The sequence below is a fragment of the Mobula birostris genome, chromosome 24, assembly GCF_030028105.1.
Source record: "Mobula birostris isolate sMobBir1 chromosome 24, sMobBir1.hap1, whole genome shotgun sequence".
In the NCBI taxonomy this organism is placed as follows: Eukaryota; Metazoa; Chordata; class Chondrichthyes; order Myliobatiformes; family Myliobatidae; genus Mobula; species Mobula birostris.
Genome location: NC_092393.1, coordinates 21,269,012 through 21,289,582, shown reverse-complemented (window position 1 = coordinate 21,289,582; position 20,571 = coordinate 21,269,012). Strand labels below are relative to the sequence as shown.

General features: G+C 40.4%; 1 protein-coding gene across 1 annotated transcript in view; it reads right to left on the bottom strand.

Moving 5' to 3' along the window:
* The window catches only part of dnah9 (dynein, axonemal, heavy chain 9), a 586,329-nt gene that overhangs the window by 145,041 nt on the left and 420,717 nt on the right, over positions 1 to 20,571 (bottom strand). Inside the window, exon 59 of the mRNA XM_072242702.1 lies at positions 7,653 to 7,775. Coding sequence (XP_072098803.1) covers positions 7,653 to 7,775 — 123 coding nt within the window. The remainder of the gene's footprint in view (positions 1 to 7,652; positions 7,776 to 20,571) is intronic.

Here is a 20,571-nt window from a genome sequence, read left to right as displayed (position 1 = left end):
CAGCTCATTTCTCATATTCGCTTGGTTCTCCATTGTTTCCGGTGATAGTTTACCACAATTTACTTCAGAAAAGGTGCTATTAGAAATATTTTTAGTTGAATTTCTTGCCTTTTGAACTGCCAGTACACGGTTGCACACCTTTGGTAGTGCCATCTTAAATCGGAAGTATTTCTTATTCCACAAAAAAGATCCCAGGTCATTATGTTAAGATAATAAAATATTGGGAGGTAGTAGGTAACTATCTCCTTTGTCTATTTAAAAATTCAAGACAGCATTTCACAATATACCTCCATAGAGTGCAGAAAAAGCCCATTCTTACCACTGATGGCTCTTTGAAAGAACAAGACAATTGGTTCTATTTACCGGCTCCTCCTAACTTACTACAAATATTTTAATTACGGATCCAATTTCCTTTTGAAATCCATTATTCAATATGCTTTCAATATCACTTCTTCAGACCAGTTCCTAATCCAATATCATTAATTTGACATCTGTCTTTTTATTATTCATTTTGCAGAAAGTGGCCACTGCAGATACGACCTGCATCTATTGCACATTCTTAACTACCAAAGGTGGTGGAAAGCTGATTTCTTGAACAGCTGCAGCCCTTCTTGTCATTGGCTATATTTAGCTTTTGTTTCTAGAGACAACAACAATGATGGGCCATGATAGATTTCCATCTCGGGGTGGTTTGCAACTAGCAGAGAATCCTGCAGCTGGTGCTCATATCACTTGTTCCTGTCTTTCTCGATGAGGTGTTTGGGAAAAGATGGTACACCAGTGATGGAGGGAGTAAATTTCATGGCTGAGTTGAATGTTGCCATTGAACTGTCTGAAGAAGTGGGAAGCACATTGTAAGAAATATTTTAGTGGTCTCTCACTTTTTGTTGTCTCATTGATACAGAGCAATAGCAAATATATCAGCATCTCTTCAAGCATACTGTACTAGCTTCTTACTTTAAAAAGAACTAAAGATCATTGAAAACAGCTTGCAATATCTTATAATTTTTCATGCATTCAACTTGAAAATGACTCCTTTCTTCCTACAACGGTTTGTACTGTGAACTAATTTATTTGTCCAAGCATTGGCCCTGCAGCTTAGAAACAACTTTAAGTGACATTTCAGCCAAACCCAAGGGAAAGCTCTTTGACAGCAATGGCAAATTCTGGAGGAGGCGTTAGCAGTAAGGCCCTGTCTGGCTGATATTCTGGTTGTCACTGATTTCAACAGATCTTAATCAAAAAGTACTGGCACCTTGGCCAAGGTCCCAGCCTTGATAAATGCCATCAAAGACCAATAACTGATCATTCATGCCATTGAAACTTGTGGGACCTTGCTGCAGATTTTCCTCACATGATGTAGGCACCACTGGGAAAGAAATTCTTAGTTTCCCTTTCCATTTTGTGCACAGTCACAGAGCCATTATTTTTGAACAGACACACACACACACAATGCTAGAGGAACTCATCAGGTCAGGCAGTATCTACTGTATAGAACTCAATAGATAGTTAATGTTTCCAGCCAAGACCCTTCATCAGAACTGAGAAGGAAGGGGAAAGATGCCAGAATAAAAAGGTGGGGGGAGGGGAAGGAAGCTTGCTGGAAGGTGATAAGTGAAGCCAGGTGAGTGGGAAAGGTCACAGGCTGAAGAAGAAAGAATCTGACAGGTGAGAAGAGTGGACAACAGGAGAAAGAGAAGCAGGAGAGAACACAGGGGAAGTAAAAGGTTAGAGCGGGGAATAAAGGAAGGTGGGAGTGAGGGGGTGGGGCGCGAAGTTATTTACTGGAAGGAGAAATCGACATTTTTGATATTCATGCTATAGTTTGGACCTAATGATAAGAGAAGAACTGTAACTTGTTTCCAAATCATCATGGCCTGAGATGAGGAGGGGAACTTGCAGAAAGAGCGTTCCTATGTGTCTATTGTGATTATCATAGGGCATAGAACCTTAAAGCACAGTAACAGGGCTTTCAGTCCACATATTGTTCCAAACTAATTAAACTACTTTTTAACTGCCTAGGCAAACTTGTCTTTTCTACTTACACAAGGTTTTTTGCCCTACACTGTCTGCATATTCATGTACCTGTTTCAGAACCTCTTAAATACCTCAATGCATTTGTCTCTGCTACCATCCAAGCAGTGCATCCCAGGCACCCACCACTCTCTGTGTAAATAAAATTGCTCAGCACACCTTCTTTGAACTTACCCCCATCACCTTAAATGCATGCCATGTAGTTTTAGACATTTTCTCTCCAATTTTATAAACTTCTGTCTCAAGTCTCCCTTCAGACTCTGGTGCTCCAGAGAAAACAACTCAGGTTTGTCCAACCTGTTTTCTCAGCACATATCCTCCAATCCAGGCAGCATGCTGATAGAGCTCTTCTGCACTCTCTCTCTAAAGGCACCACATCCTTCCTATAATCAGCCAATCAGAACTGAATGTAAAAATTCTTCCAGACAGTAGAAACAAGTGGATTTGGAGTGAGCTCAAGAGTTTGGGAGTTGTTTTTTTTTTGGAGAAGGCATTCACCTCAATCATGAAGTACCGGTGCTAGCTCAGTAAATGCTTATATTGGTGGATGGAGAATACTCTCTGCTGGGTGGTTATAAGCTTCTTGACTGTTTGTGAAATACAAATCATCCAGGCAAGTGAAAAGCATTGGAGGCTCTCCAACAACATGTGCTTTGCAGATAATGGAAGTTTAGTGGAGGTCACTCTGACCTACTTATGCATCCACAGTCTTTTTTCCTGATTGATCTAGTGAAATTTCTGATTAACCTCTTCCCACCAGATGTTGATGCCAACACTGATAACATTATTGAAGATGAAATGGTGCAGAAAGGAGTAGGAAAGCACTCTCTTTTTGGAGATGGCACTTGCATGAGTTGAATGTAATGTGCTTTTAATGAAGCTGTCCAAGAATAATGGCTTTATATTAGTGCATGTAAAGTAGACTGCTTTATTATATGAGGAATCGTGAATGAGTGTTGGTACAGGTTTATTATTGTCATATGTACCAAGATACCGTGAAAATCTTTTCTTGCATAATGACCATACAGATCAAACCATTGCACAGTGCATTAAGCAGAATAAGGTTAACCAGTAACAATGCAGAATAAAGTGTGAATGTTATAGAGAAAGTGTACTGCAGGTAAAAAATAAAGTGCAAGATCATTAGAAGATATATTTGAGATCAAGAGTCCATCATAGTTTAAGAGGTCTGTTCAAGAGTTTGATAACAGCGGGATGGACTCTGTCTTTGAGCCGGGTGGCACGTGCTCTCAGGTTTTTGTATTTTCTGCCCAATGGGAGAGAGTAGAAGAGAGAATGTCTTGGGTTGATGAGGTCTCTGATAATGCTGGCTGCTTTACTCTTGCAACAAGAAGTACAGTCAAAGTGATGTTAACATCAGTCTGTGTAGCTCAATATAATTCATTGCTCTTAAATGTACGTGAGACATAATGCTAAGGGAAAATGTAGGTCTCTTTTTCTGCAGAAGATGCATGTTCCAAAACAAAAATGAATTTCCCTCATTGATACTTAGGTTGACTGACAGCTTTTCCAATTTCTAACTACTCAGAGAGCAGCAAATCATGGATTGGACATAGATAAATAGCTGTTGGCATCATTGTGTACAATAAAGAGATGGTGATGTCAGTGAACAGATGTACAATTCTAACCCTGCATCTCCAAGGAACCTAAACACCTGCCAGTTGCTCATACAGATTAGTGTCAAGGCTACACATCTATACAGCTAGACAAAACCTGATAATTTTCTTGCCACTTGGGAAACAAATTTTTGCCCACCATCCTAACTTGGCTCTTAAAGATCTCCACATCAGCGTAATTTTGCTTTCAACATAATTCTGCTTTCAACATCAAAATATTAAATTTGCTTGCACAAAATTGACTACAAGATCAAGGTTTGGCAAATAGAATTCTTGCTTTCTGTGGTAAATCCACAGATTTATAATGTGCTATTTTCCTTATCAATTCATCTTCTTATCAGCTTCATATTAGAAATGTATACTGTGTAGATCAGAGATATGTATGGAACACAAAGCAAGAACAACGATCACATTGGCTGGCTCTATTCTATGATTCCACAAATCTTTCTGCTTCACACACAGAGAGTCAATCTAGTATGAAAGTATACTCAAAAAATAAGAACCCAACCCAATGACATTACAAAAGTTCCACAAACATGAGAAAATCTGCAAATGCTGGAAATCCAAAGCAACACACACAAAATGCTGGACGAACTCAGCAGGCCAGGCAGCATCTATGAAGACAGAAAACAGTTGACAATTTGGGCCAAGACCTTTCATTAAGACATTGCATAAGTTGTTCAGACATCCCTGACCAAGCACACTCTCAAATATAAAAGAATCCTATCTCATCATCAAAGTGCACTCATTTTTAGTGCACTAACCGCTGTTGTGCGTGGAAACACCATGCAATCTTGTGACCACTAAAATACAGGAAAGTCATTGGAAAATTTGGTAAAGTTGTTTCACCTTGAATCATATGCATACACTTTACTTGTGTGTTTTAGGATGGTCAGTATTTGTAGCTGCCTTGTTTTTTTTCTGCACAGGCTAACAAAAAGCTTGTCAAACTCAAAGGACACTGTCTAGTCTCTGTACAGCACCAAGAAGGGCTGTCAATGAGATAAGGGAAAACTGGGAGTGGGATTGGGCATATGACACATGGATATAGCACCTTCATGTGATGGATAGACTGCAACAACACCCATTCATTGAGAGGTTCTTGGCTACTACAAGTGACATTGCAATATCTGATAATGAACTCAGAAAACAGAGATGTTACTACAATAATTGTCAGTGAGGTTTATGGTCGAAAGTGGAGGCAAAAAATGAGTCTGGCATAAGCTATGGGTAAAACATTAACATTCCAGTTAGGACTTTTATAAGACAACATTTGACATACTATGTGATTTAATCTTTTTTTTTGTAAGTGGAAATTGGAAGTCATAGGTTACATCTTTAGTGGCCTGTTTCTATTGTTAAATGCTGTTCACTGAGTGAATTTATTAGATCCACATCTAATGCTGGGCAGGCATCAGATACCCCAAGGTGAATTACACCTCAAGATGTCGAGACCAATTTCCTGATGGTTGCTCATTCACTGGGAAGTGAACAGTGATATTGCCGTAAATAAATCCTCTTACAGGACATGCACCCGTATATATGACATTCATTGACTTCTCAGATCAATGTAAGCTGTCATATAAAAGTAAACTGTATAGCAGCTGCATAAATATTTAAGTAGAAGGAAATGCCAAGTACGTTATCAAGGGAGCGGAGGAAAGGCATTGGTTCTGCTGATCTCAGACACCACAGGACCTCTATCATGATCCTAGCAATTAGGTGCAGACAATTTATGTCATTATGAGAGACAACACCAGCAAGCTGAATCTGTGATCAACCAACAACCATGAGGTCATATTTTGTGACAGGGGATTGTTGGATAACGATCAGGTGTTGGATTGCTGGTTGATTAGCTTCTTCTATTTTGTAAACATACTGGCACCAAATGCAGTTCTGCTGCTCACACCCTAGTTGAATACTGGCCAATTTCACATGATAAGCCCAAGGTTTTTCCTTGTCACTGTTGCTGATCTATTTGGCAGCCACATGCTGAGCCCATGTGTTTCATGAATCATCCTGAGACTGGTCTGGTAAATAACTAATGCAGGCAAGGGATATAACACATTAGCAAGGCCACATTATGCAATTGTGCAAATTGGACAGTGACTGATGGATCACATATTATCCAAGGCCTGAAATGGAAATGAGGAATGACAGCACAATGGTAGGTTACTGCATTTACAGCTACAAGCCCAGATTGATGAACCAGTGGTGAGATTCTGAATTCCCGAATGGTAAGCCTGGAATTTAAAGAAAGGCAAATAAGTTTGGAATTATACTGCATAGCAATTTTTTTTTCCAGAAGTGTTGCTTCCTCAGGAATTTGTTTTGGTTTTGATAGACTACTTGAAACTGAACACAAATATAACTTCAGACTACTTGCATCATGCAGGAATTTGGAGTTTCAGGAAATTAACTTTTTTTTGAATATAATGCATTTAATTGCATAAAGCTGCTGACACTTTGCAATAGTTCAAATAAGCCAAAAATGTTTGGTTGATGATTTTCATTTGTACTCAGTGTCTGAGGCTTCTTGCTTAAGTGTCCAAAATTAATCAGCCAGCATTAATTGATTCCAGTTGCCCTGATACCATGACCACAATATCCTGGTGAAACCTTTCATCATGCTCTTCACTGACAACCTAAGATTTGCAGGGAAGGAGTCTAAATATGATTGCAGAAAATAAATCTTTTGTGACATGTTGCACTTCATGGCTTTGTATACTTGAAGCATGTTGTTGACCAGCTGCATATAGATTGGTGCTCTGTAGTTGCGAAGAAAATTTTCAACAACATCCTTGAATGCCTTCCATGCAATTTTCTCTGGTTCCATTAGAAGTTCTTCAAATTGCCTGTCATTGATAACCTATTTGATTAGTGGACCAACAAAAATGTCTTCCTTAATCTTGGCAATCTCTGGAAAATATCTGACTCAAATATCAAAAACCTACATGGAAATTTTTGTGCCTGGTGACAGCAGATTCCATCCTTGCAGTCTTCAACTCACTAATTCTGCTTTTAGTTTTGACAAATCCAATTCTCCAACCACGTAGGTTAACTCAGATTTGGTTTATCAGATGAGGCTCACTTGCCAGAAAGGGTTCAAAATCTGTATCAGTATATTTTTCCATTCTTGGTTCGTGCACCATGGCATCCTTGTCTGCCTCCTCTAGACTCCGTGTCTCTGGTGGCTTCAGTACTGGAAGATTATCGTCACGCGGCACAGGTCTCCTGGCTGAAGGGAAACTGTGGTATTCAATGGGTTTCTTGTTTTTAGCAAAGAAACCAGATATAATGGCCAGGCAGAATTAGCAGTCATTAATCTTCTGTTCTCGCCGTATCATCAGGACATCGAACAGCATTGACTACCAAGTACCTCTGAGTCAAGCTCTAAAATTGACAGTGCTCCTTAACAAATATGAGCTCAGGCTTTGTCTTGGTTGCCAATTTTGCACCCAAAGCAAAGCTTATCGGCTTTCTTAATAAGAGTGGACACGCTCCATCTTTGAGAATTAAACGTATACTCACCACAAGTATAGGGAAATGTCATGAAAATTTTCATGATTAGCAACTAAAAATCCATAAGATTCACCTAAAAGTATTCAGGAACCAAAATTGTTGCTGCCTAGTTTTATTAGCTGGTACCTGCACAAAATAAAAAATCTCTTTGATTGTGGTAGAAATCTCTATGGATTGCTAACACCCTTTAAAAATGAAATTCTGTCCTTTGGTCAATATGTGACTCCAAACCTGCTATTGCCATTAACCATTTCTCTGAACACTGCACCAGCGTGGTATAAACAAGTCAAGTGGCAAAAATTAATGAAAAGCCAGTGACCTTGGACTCCTATAATTTTTGAAAATCATACTGTCTTTCAGAACTTGGTTTAGTTTTTGACAAAGTAAGTGCAAGTGAAATATGTAGTAGTGTTACTTTTTCTTTATTCTTGAAGGTAACACAAGGTCAGAAATTCATACCTTAATGCCACCCCACGACTGGTTGGAAAGGAAATCCACAGGGGTAGATACACCAGGCTGGGCTGGATAACGAAGCAGGAAGTCTAGCTCCTTTGGATTAATTTCTTTATTAGTCAGAAGTATCTGTTAAATTAAGGGAACAAAAATACAAGTAAGTATCAGGCTAGTGAATTAATGGTATGATTTCATTTCATTCCATCATCTGATTAAAAAAACATCAAAACAGACCAATACGCAACCCTTCCACTAAAAATTCATATAGATTTACACCTAGTTAGAAAGATATAGAAACATAGAAAACCTACAGCACAATACAGATCCTTCGGCCCACAATGCTGTGCCAAACATAAACTTACTTTAGAAATTACCTAGGATTACCCATAGCCCTCTATTTTTCTAAGCTCCATGTACCTATCCAAGATTCTCTTAAAAAACCCTATTATATCTGCCCCCACCACCATCGCCGGCAGCCCATTCCACACATTCACCACTCTGCATAAAAAACATACCCCTGACATCTCCTCTGTACCTACTTCCAAGCATCTTAAAACTGTGCCCTCTCGTAACCATTTCAGCCCTGGGAAAAAGCCATCCGCACGATCAATGCCTCTCATCATTTTATAAACCTCTATCAGGTCAACTCTCATCCTATGTTGCTCCAAGGAGAAAAGTCCAAGTTCACTCAACCTATTCTCATAAGGTATGCTCCGCAATCCAGGCAACATCCTTCTAAATTTCCTTTGCACCCTTTCTATAGTTTCCACATCCTTCCTGTAGTGAGGTGACCAGAACTGTGCACAGTACTCCAAGTGGGGTCTAACCAGGGTCCTATATAGCTGTAACATTACCTCTCAGCTCTTAAACTCAATCCCATGGTTGATGAAAGCCAATAGACTATATGCCTTCTTAACCACACAGTCAACCTGCGCAGCAGCTTTGAGTGTCCTATGGACTCGGACCCCAAGATCCCTCTGATCCTCCACGCTACCTAGAGACTTACAATTAATACTATATTCTGCCATTATATTTGACCTATTAAAATGAACTACTTCACCTTATCTGGTCTGAACTCCATCTGCTACTTCTCAGCCAAGTTTTGTATACTATCAATGTCCCGCTGTAACCTCTGACAGCCCTCCACACTATCCACAACACCCCCAACATCTGTGTCATCAGCAAATTTACTAACCTATCCCTCCACTTCCTCATACAGGTCATTTATAAAAATCATGAAGAGAAGGCGTCCCAGAACAGATCCCTGAGGCACACCACTGGTAACCGACTTCCATGCAGAATATGATCCGTCTACAACCACTCTTTGCCTTCCATGGGCAAGCCAATTTTGGATCCATAAAGCGAAATCCCCTTGGATCCCAGGCTCTTTACTTTCTCAATAAGCCTTGCATGGGGTACTTTATCAAATGTCTTGCTGAAATCCATATACAATACATCTACTGATCTATCTTTATCAATGTGTTTAGTCACATCCTCAAAAAATTCATTCATGCTTGTAAGGCATGACCTGGTTTTGACAAAGTCATGCTGACTATTCCTAATCATATTATGCCTCTCTAAATGTTCATAAATCCTGCCTCTCAGGATATTTTCCATCAACTTACCAACTACTGAAGTAAGACTCACTGGTCTATAATTTCCTGGGCTATCTCTACTCCCTTGATTGGTCCTATTCTCTCACGTCTTATCCTCTTGCTGTTCACATACTCGTAGAATGCCTTGGAGTTTTACTGAATCTTGTCTGCCAAGGCCTTCTCATGGCCCCTTCTGGCTCTCCTGATTTCATTCTTAAGCTCCTTCCTGCTAGCCTTCTAATCTTCTAGATCTATATCATTTACCTAGTTTTTTGAACCTTTCGTAAGCTTGTCTTTTCTTCTTGACTAGATTTTCTACAGCCTTTGTACACCACAGTTCCTGTGCCCTACCATCCTTTCCATCATTGGAACATACCTATGCAGAACGCCACGCAAATATCCACATTTGCCACATTTCTGCCGTACATTTCCCGAGAACATCTGCTCCCAATTTATGCTTCCAAGTTCCTACCTGATAGTTTCATATTTCCCCTTAGTCCAATTAAGCGTTTTCCTGACTTGCCTGCTCCTAACCCTCTCCAATGCTATGGTAAAGGAGATAGAATTGTGATCACTATCCAAAATGCTCTCCCACTGAGAGACCTGATACCTGACCAGGTTCTTTTCCGAATACCAGGTCAAGTACAGCCTCTCCTCTTGTAGGCTTATCTACATATTGTGTCAGAAAACCTTCCTGAACACACCTAACAAACTCCACCCCATCTAAACCCATTGCTCTAGGGAGATGCCAATCAATATTGCGGAAATTAAAATATCCCATCACAACAACCTTGTTTTTATTGCACCATTCCAGACTCTATCTCCCTATCTGCTCCTCGATGTCCGTGTTACTATTGGGTGGTCTATAAAAAACATCCAGTAGAGTTATTGACCCCTTCCTGTTTCTAATTTCCACCCGCAGAAACTCACTTCCTTTTCTGCAGCCGTAACACTATCCCTGATCAACAGTGCCATGCCCCCACCTCTTTTACCTCCCTCCCTGTCCTTTCTGAAACATCTAAAGCCCGGCACTCTAAGTAGCCATTCCTGCCCCTGAGCCATACAAGTCTCTGTAATGGCCACAACATCATAGCTCCAAGTACTGATCAATGCTCTAAGCTCATCTATTTTGTTCATGATACTCCTCGAATTAAAATAAACACATCTCAAACCATCAGTCCGAGCACATCCCTTCTCTATGCATGGAATGGGCTGCTGGCGGCGGTGGTGGAGGCAGAAACGATAGGGTCTTTTCAGAGAATCCTGAGATGGCTACATGGAGCTTAGAAAAATAGAGGGCTATGGGTAAAGCCTAGATAGTTCTAAGGTAGGGACATGTTCGGCACAGCTTTGTGGGCCGAAGGGCTTGTATTGTGCTGTATGTTTTCTATGTTTATATCACCTGCCTATCTTCCCTCTCGCATTGTCTCCAAGCTTTCTCTATTTGTGAGCTACCTGCCCATTCTTCCATCTCTTCAGTTCAGTTCCCATCCCTCCCCCATCAGTCCTAGTTCAAACTCTCCCCCGTAGCCTTAGCAAACCTCCCTGCCAGGATATTGATCCGCCTCGGATTCAAATGCAACCCATCCTTATTGTACAGGCACACCTGCCCCAAAAGAGGTCCCAGTGATCTAGAAATCTGAATCCCTGCCCCCTGCTCCAATCTCTCAGCCACACATTTATCCTCCACCTCACTCTATTTCTATACTCACTGTCACGTGGCACAGGCAGTAAACCCAAGATTACTCCCCTTGTGGTTCTGTTTCTCAGCTTCTTTCCTAACTCCCTGGGACAGCCACAGGGTTACTCTCTTGTATCTGACTCTCACCCTTCCCTCTCCTCACTATTACCCACTTATCTGTCTCCTGAGACCCCGGTGTGACTACTGTACTTGCCTGTAGCTCCTATCTATCACCGCCTCACTTTCCCTGACCAGACGAAGGTCATCAAACTGCATCTCCAATTCCCTGACCCGGTCCCTGACGAGCTGCAGCTCTGTGCACCTGGCGCAGATGTGGCCGACCAGGAGGCTGGGAGTGTCCCAGACATCCCACATCTGACACCCAGTACAGAACACCAGCCTCACAGACATATTTCCCATTCCTATACTTCACAAGTAACTTACCTCACCTCGATGCTACCTTCCTAAGTTCCTGTTAATATTATTTCTATAGTGCCATTGCTTTAAATGACCATAACAGCTAATATTCATAAATGTCCGATATTACTTTCTTTTTCTCTTGAGCATATCCTTTTCACGTTTCATAGTAATATATCCATCTACCATCCATAGCACTATGCATGTAAATTGTGACAGGCAGGACTCACCTCTAATTATCTCAAATGCAAAAAGTCATTCTGTTGAACAATGCATGTCAAAATACTACTCCTTGTACAACTTAACCTTTCAGTTTGAGAAAGCTGGTAGAAATACAAACCAGATGCAGACCTTTACACTCATCTAAATTTGCATGCCATCCAGACAGATCATGCACATCTATTTCAAGGTAGTGAAACGGAAAACAGAATGCAAGATATAATGATACAGTTACAGAGGAAGTGCAGGGTAGGTGCAAAGGTGAGGTAGTTTGGAAGATCAAAAATGTATCTTTTAGTATATGAGAGGTCCATGCAAGAGTCTGATAACAGCAGAACAGAAGCTGGTCATGAGCCTGGTGGTACTTGATGCTCTTGATGCTCTCAAGTTTTTTCGTTCTTCTTCCCAGCAGAAGAGGAGCTTTTCTGAGGTAGCTGGAAATACAGATGGAGTCAGTAGAGGGGATGCTGGCTTGTGTGAAGGAGTCAAATGGGCAGTTGATTTTTTTCACTCTTCTTCAGCACCCCATCCGCAGAGAAGGTCTTCTCTGCTCATGACATGTTTTACTGAGGTTGGATGTCTCATCCTTTACCAGTGGTGATTCATTCATGAAGATCTCTAATCATGACATCACAAGCAAGAAGATCTTATCCTCACTTGAATCTTTGGAGACAGTAATTGCTTAGTGACAAGGAGCAGTATTGCTGCCCAATTTTTAATATCCTTAGGCCTGAGATAAGAGTGCCAGTGATATCACAATATAACTGCAGTTACTCAAAGCTTCAAATCAATTGAAGTATTATTCTCACTTTCTTTTTCAATTGTGGCTTGACCTGCTGCTGCTTATTTCCATCATTATTTCAGTTTTTCAGCACCACAGGAGTTAGCCTGACTTCTGTGGTTGGAAAGATGTTGAAGTCCACTATTAAGGATGAGGCTTAAGGTACTTGGAGGTATATGATAAAATAGCCCAAAGTCAAAATGGTTTCCTTAAGGGGAAATCTTGCATGACAAATTTGTTGGTGTTCTTTGAGGAAATAACAAGTAGGACAGACAAAGGAGAGTCAGTGGATGTTGTATACTTGGATTTTCAGAAGGCCTTTGACAAGGTGCTGCACATGAGGCTGCTTAACAAGATAAGAGTCCATAGTATTACAGGAAAGTTACTAGCATGGATAGATGATTGGCTGACTGGCAGGAGGCAAAGGCTGGGAATAAAGGGTTTGTTTTCTGTTTGGCTGCTGGTGCTAGGAATAAAGGGCTTGTTTTTTTTGTTTGGCTGCTGGTGGCTAGTAGTGTTTGCAGGGGTCAGTATTGGGACTGCTTCTTTTCACATTATAGTCAATGATTTGGATGACAGAATTGATGGCTTTGTGGCTAAGTTTGTAGATGATAGGAAGATAAGCGGAGGGGCAGGCAGTGTTGAGGAAGAAGGGAATCTGCAGAAGGACTTGGACAGATTGTGAGAATGGGCAAAGAAGTGGCAGATGGAATATAATGTAGGGAATTATATGATTAATTTGTGAGAAAGAATAAAGGCATAGATTATTTGCTAAAAGGGAAGAACATTCAAAAATCAGAGGTGCACTGGGACTCGGCAGTCCTTGGGATTCCCTAAAGTTTAAGTTGCAGGCTTGAGTCAGTGGTAAAGAAGGCAAATGCAATGTTATCATTTCTTACAAGACAACTAGAATAGTAAAGTAAGGACGAAATGCAGAAGCTTTATAAGACATTCGTCAGACCACATTTGGAGTATTTTGAGTACTTTTGGGTCCCTTATCTAAGAAAAGATGTGCTGGCACTGGAGAGGGTCCAGAGGAGGTTCATGAGAATGATTCCAGACTGGAAGGGTTAACATATCAAGAGTATTTGATGGCTCTAGGCCTGTACTTGCAGGACTTTAGGAGAATGGGAGGTTGTGGAGAGGATGTTTCCAATAGTGGGGAGTCTAGGACCGGGCGCACAGCTTCAGAACTGAGACACATCCATTCAGAACAAAGATGAGGTGGAATTTCCTTGGCCAGAGGGTAGCAAATCTCTGGAATTCATAGCCACAGATGGATGTGGAGGCCAAGTCATTAAGCAGTTGAAGTGGAGGTTGGTTGGTTCTTGATTAGTCAGGGCAACAAATGTTATTGGAAGGAGGTAGGAGAATGTGGTTGAGGGGGATAATAAACCAGCCACAATGGAATGGCAGAGAAGGGTCAACGGCCTGCATAGCCTATTTCTGCTCCTATCTCTTAAGGTCTTCTGGGAGCTGACAGACACAAAAAAACGTGTCATATTTTGAATTCTCAAGTCTTGTCAAACAACTGGATTACACTGCACACTTAACAACAAACTTGCATAACTCTCACTGGTGTGAACTTATTTTGCAACTATGTATTAATTAGATTGAGATAAATCACCAGCAATCTTGAGTCCCATGACACTTCGGATTATCTCAAGGATGATTACCTAATACAGCATGTACTTTACTACAATCCTATCTGACTGAATTAAATTAGTTGCTTCTGATGTTTATTTTCTGGATAACATGTAAATCTCCAAAATCAAACAGCAAGTACATGCACTGTCACTGGAATAACTTATTAGGAAGAATAGCCGAAATTTTTTAGGTGAAAGGGCAAAAGAAAGAATATAAATTCCCTGAATCTTCCAAGGTCAATGCCTGTCTGCTGTGCCTGATTAATTTGGATCCAGAGCTCAGTATTTCTCCTATTATATCATCAACCTTCTAAATTGCGACAGAAGTAGAGATTGAGACTGAGGAAATTTCTCTCTGAAGGGTTAGGAGTTAAATCCAAGTTAACAGGATAATACTGGCAGCCGATATGTAGGTTAATGCTGCTCAGGGAGACTCTTCAGTCAAACCCAAATAAGTAATTTAGGCTTGCCATAATTTAGGTAGTGTTATTAAATGGGGATGTGACCAGGGAGTATGAATATGGGTCACTACAAACGGGAGCTCTATCTTTTGGAATCAGTTTTCATTGTCATCCTTGAACAACATCTTTGCATGTTATTCCCAAGAATAGAACAGCATACTGAAGGGAAAAATAAAACAGGAACAGAACATTTCAGCAGAACACTTTGTATTAAGGAAGTATTGTAGTCTTCGATTAATTCAATGTTGAGAAGATAATACTTCCAATGAAGGACTAATTTCATGGTCAGTAGTTTCTTGAGGACATTTTATTTCTGTTATTGACATGCCCAAGGCAATGAAATATGCTCCTCCATCTTAAGCATGCCTTAATGGGGGAAAAGGGCAATTATATAATCGTCAAATTTCTTCATGTATTTAACTTAACCTTAGAGAGTACAAGCAGCTATATCATTGTAACTTTTCCACTTTATATTTCAGGTGTGAAAATAGGTCTTCAAAGTGAGGAAGTTCAATTATCTTTGAATTGCAGGTAACTATCTCTGGTTGGCTTGAATTTACAAAGAACCGGTTGGCATCGTTGCCAATCATCGGAGAAAATAAAATGGTTTCACCTATCTGCACTGGCTTTTTTTCAAGACTGAAGTAAATCTTTCTAACAAAAAGCATGTGCTGTATGAAAAATAAACTCATTTAACATTTCTGTTTTTTAGTCTGTGAGCCAGGACCCCAAGTTTGGGCCACTGGTACCATCTGAGGGGAATAATTCTTATAGTGATTTTTGGCAAGGTATACACCCCTAGTGCTAGAAAATATGTGATAACATTGCAGCGGTGGTAGCTTTCTGTGAGGGGGACTGGGAGTTGCACCTCCACGCTATAAGAACCATGATCCCATGGTGCTTTGCCTATAAGATGAATTGTGCCAGGTACCTGTCCCCTTACTTTGCTCAGATGACAAACCTCCTAGACAAAAATCCTTCTGTGTTTGAGGCCTTCAAGACAGGCCAATTCTCAGTGCAGCTGTCAAGTAACAACCCCTGTGGGCAGATCCCTGTGGACCAGGCTATTGAAGCCACAGTGAACAAAGACACACAGACTCCTGGAGGCACATCACGGTTTAGCCTGAATACTGGAGCTATCAAGCATTACTACATAACAGCTAAGCACCGCAGTGCATTCCTGAGACAGTTAGGGAGATGGTGCAAGGCAACAAATCAGAGCTTTGTCATGCGGAGCTACAGCGGCCAAGAATCCAGAAAGATGAGGAAGCAGTTTCAGCAGTGGTTAGCCTCATACATGCATGGGTCAATCCATTTGCTGAGAAGCAGGACCTCATTAGCATCTCTACAGCAAAGGCAGCCCACAAGGACATTGCCTCCGACCTGATGAAGGCATATGAGATTGGTGAGCAATGCTATGCAACCTTCAAGGATGAGAGACTAGAGGAAGACCCACCAGCAAAGAAATTCCATGACCCAATGAAAGCCAACAAGCTGAAAACATTCAGTGATATGTGTAAGAAGAGAGAAGTGAAATCAAATGGGAGGGCGATCATCTTGAAAGCAGACAGGTCTTTGTTTGAACACATGATAGTGATGGGCACAAGGGTGCAGACTACGTATGGAGGATATCCTTTCTCATCCCCTTGGACCATTGCCCTGGGCCCTGTCCACACCAGAAGCATTGCTGAGAAAGACAAATAAAGCTACTTTAGCCACAACCTTGCAGAAAAATGTAGCAGTAGAAGAGCAACTCCCAGGAAACTCTGCTACAGTGGTTGATGGAATTAACTCGGTCCAAAGAGTGAAAGATGATCAAGTTACTTTCAGAGATGTTGCCACAATTGTGGGTATGGCTCTGAGGGAAGGCAGTCAGAGTAGCAGAATAGATGTTGTGTTCAACACATACAAGAAGAACTCTATCAAGAATAGTGAAAGATCTCTACAGGGTGAAGAGACTGGTCATGAGTTGCAAGGCATCACAGGCACACAGATGGTGAGGCAGTGGAGGAGCTTCCTGTCCAAAGTCAGTAACAAAAATAGTCTCATTAGCTTCATAGGCCATGAATGGAGGAAGGCAGAGTACAGAGCAAAGCTACAGGAGAAGATTCTGTATGCAACTGTGAATGACAAATGTTACAGAATCACATCTCAAGACAGTGAGGAGGTGTCAGCTCTTCAGTGTCAACAAGAAGAAGCGGATGGCCAGCTACTTCTCCATGCTGCCCATGCCACAAGAGAGGGACACCAATCTGTAGTGATCTGTTCAGAAGACACAGATGTCTTTATCATGTCTTTAGCATTTTGTGACATGATAGAGGCGCCATTGTTCCAGATGTGTGGCACTAGGACCCGTACAAGTCTTTTAGACATCAGGAAGGTTGGTGTCACTGTTGGCATAGGGATTTGTAGGGCTCTCATCGGGTTGCACGCATATATAGGATGTGACACTGTAAGTGCTTTTACAGGCAAAGGGAAGACAAGTGCCCTAAAACTTCTGACCAGCAACAGGGAAACTCAGGACACATTCTTAAAGAGCTGGGTCAGGAATGGGACCTCTCCCCAGAGCTGGACAAACTGGAAGCATTTACATGTCTCCTGTATGCCCCAAAAGTATCGACCACCAAGGTCAATGAGCTCAGGTATCACCTTTTCTGTGCCAAAAAATGTGAAATCTTAAGTCATCAACTCCCACCATGCAAGGACTGCTTAACAAAACATGCACAACGAGCCAACTACCAGACTGGTATATGGAGAAAATGTTTGGAGGAGAACCCACAAGCGTCAAGCCCTGTTGTCAGAGGATAGAAGATGGAGAGAGAAGAGGAAGCTGAACAGTTGGTGGTGCACTGGATGGAAGGCCAGAAAGCACCCAATGCCATCCTGGATCTACTGGCCTGTAACTGACCAAAAAATATTCACTCTCAAGATGTATATGTGTTGCAAATGGCCTCAGGTGTACTGACATATGTAGACTGGCAGACTGTGAGAACCAGGCATCCACCTCAGAGAGTGTGGAAAATTCAGATGAGGATTTGGAAGACGTGGAAGACTTGGAAAATTATTATGATTATTAATAGGTTATGAAAATATGGAAAACAAAGTATGGAAAGCAGTCTTTGATTCAATATATTCATTTTACAACCAAATGGGGCTTAGGTTATGGCCGTGTGTAACCCCACATTTGAATTATTGTACTGTAATTCTATATGCTATGACAAAAGCTTAAGATTGTTTTGATTTGATACAACAATATGGAAAATATCATGACATTGATAAAACTCCAGAGATCTTTCCAAATGAAGTTTTTTCCCTTTTGGGGGGTGGGTAACATTTTCTGCTGTACTGATGTTAATATGGAATATATACAAAAAGTGAATTCCTGAATAAATTCTCTACAAATCCATGTGATTATATGTGTCCTAGAGTTTTTATTGACTTTTCCAAAATGAACAATAGACAAATACTTTTCTAAAAATGAAATGATTCACTCTACTGAAATTGGGCACTGTACTGCGAGTGCCACCAATGACACAATTTTCAATGTAAACATTTTATAACAACATTTGATGAAACATGCTTGAACTCAGCAATCATTGTGACAAATTTCAATGTTGAGGGATCACTGATGACAAAATACCACTAGGTTGAATATATATGTTGTACTTTATATTGGCCACTTTTTAGAAATACTTATTTTAGGGTAGTGTTATAAAATGCATGATAGCACACATAAAGCTACCACTGGTGCAATGCTATCACAGATTTTCTAACTCTGTGGATGTATATCTTGCCAAAAATCACTATGAGCATTCCCCTCAGATGGTATTGACCAACCCTACTGGCTCACGGACTATTTCAAATTATTTCAGTGCCAAGCTGCACATAGCACATCATAGTTAGAGGAACTTCACACCACATTATGAAAAGGGAGATTATTTTGTTTGTACGTGGCAGTGCACAATGGAGCAAGAGAGTCAAGCTGAGATTGCTTGCTTATTTTTCTTTCAATTAAAGACATATAAAACAAGCTGCAATCCTGACTGCAGATGAAGGCATTTTTCCATAGGAAGGAAAAATAGGAGAGGCCATTCATATTTCACCTTTCCCAGTTAATTCCAGCAATATACCAAAAGCGGCCTTTGTACAATTTAACCAAGTCACTCCACTCACTCTTTCCACTTGGTATAAGAAGATACAAGTTGGAAATTAATGAGCACCCTATTACAAAATTATATGTGAAGAAAAAGTCCATCATTTCCTGGATCCCAATACTATGCACAAAAATAGCATCATGCATTATAAGGGAAACAGTGCTCTGTGCTTTATGGTCAACAAGACCAGTATATTTCTTCCTGCATTGTCAAGTTTCACTTAATGTTAACAAGGAGAGTCATTGAAGTAGAACAATATCAAACAGTTTGAGTTCACTGAGTTTTCAGATACTGATGTAGCATGGTACAATGATGATTTTTACACATGAATTGGAATAAGATAGTTGATATTTCAAACTGTCAACATGAATTTAAGCAGATGTCCACACAGGAAATTTTCAATGGATCTTTCATAAAGTTAGAGGGTAATATATGCGATATCAGACAAAGGACTTATCAATCTATTAGGCTTTCTGGCAGGATGTACCGGCATTTGTAATAACTTGTCCTTTGTTAGGAAATAATTCAATTTAGTTTTATTGAAACTCATCTCTATTTTTAAAATGAGAAAGGGGGTTTGAATTAGATTGACTTTGTGTAATGACAAGTAGTCATAGACTTATAGAGTAATACATCACAGAAACATCTAGTCCAAGCCAACCTTTTCTATTCTGCCCAGTCCTGTCTACCCACAATCAGTCCATAGACCTCCTACACCCCTCACATTCATTTCCCTATCTAAGTTCATCTTCAGTGTTGCAACTGAATCCACTTCCACCATTTATTGGACCCTGTCAATGGCCTAATTACCCAGTTAACAGTTAACAATCACAGTGTGCCTCTTTACAATTCCTGCTACCTGAAACTGAACAGAAAGTCCCGACTGGCACTACTCTTTAAACCTCCCACCTCTTGCAACAAGTAACAGAGGTGCTACCATAAGAAGGGCAACATAAGGGCTGTCCAACAGGAGGGCTAATGACCAATGCACCACAGTCTGCCTTCATTACACACAGATTCAAATCTTACTAAATAAGTTAGAAGGTAAAAATGACCAACATCTTTCTTGGACAAACAGAGTTATTTGTCCATTAGCCAACTATTTTTTTATTATCTTCCCTTCTGAATCAGTTTTTCTTTACAAGAATGTCATAAAATAGAAGTTGGTATTGGCCACAGCTCTCTCAAGTTTGTCCTGCCATTCAACATGATCATGGTTGATCTATGCTGGCCACTTCTCTTTTTGTGAGAGGAAGTAACAAAAAATAGAAACAATAAAATGGAAGATAAAACACACAATACAAATTCTGGTTTGGAAAATTAACAAAAGAAAAACTCCTCACCCAGAGGAAATACAGGAAACTCACTTATCAGAAATGTTTGGTCCGGGATATCTCCAAATGTGAGATGAAGGTTTCCTTTGGTGTTAATACTGTGAAATTTTATGAGACCATCAGATTTAAGATGATATTCTAAACATTATAAGTACAGGAAATTGAGGACTAAGGAACATAGGAATCTGGAATTTAGTCCAGAGATTTTAGAATTTAATTCAACTAAATTTTAATGGTATAGAAATGTGTACCAGAAATGCACCTCTAGTCTTCCTGTCTGCAATTTCTTTTCAATATAGCTAAGATGACTGCAATGAAGAAAGAGAAAGTAAACTGAATATTCCTCTCGCATTGCTAGTGGCACCCTGGCAGAGAGTGGCTAAGCTTTCATAGGGTTGAAAGAACTGGTAAATCCTCACAGTGCATGAATCTAACAGGCCATCTGGGGAAGCAAACTCCATTATTAAAGGCAGCAAGAATGCATGGAGAGGAGAACAAGAGCTAAGAGTTCTGATGATAGGTCATAATACTGAAGTATTAACTACATTTCTTTCTCTAAAGATATTGCCTGACCACTGGGTAATGCTAGCAATTCTCTCCTTTTATTCCAGGTTTCAAGTATCTGAATTTGTTTTCC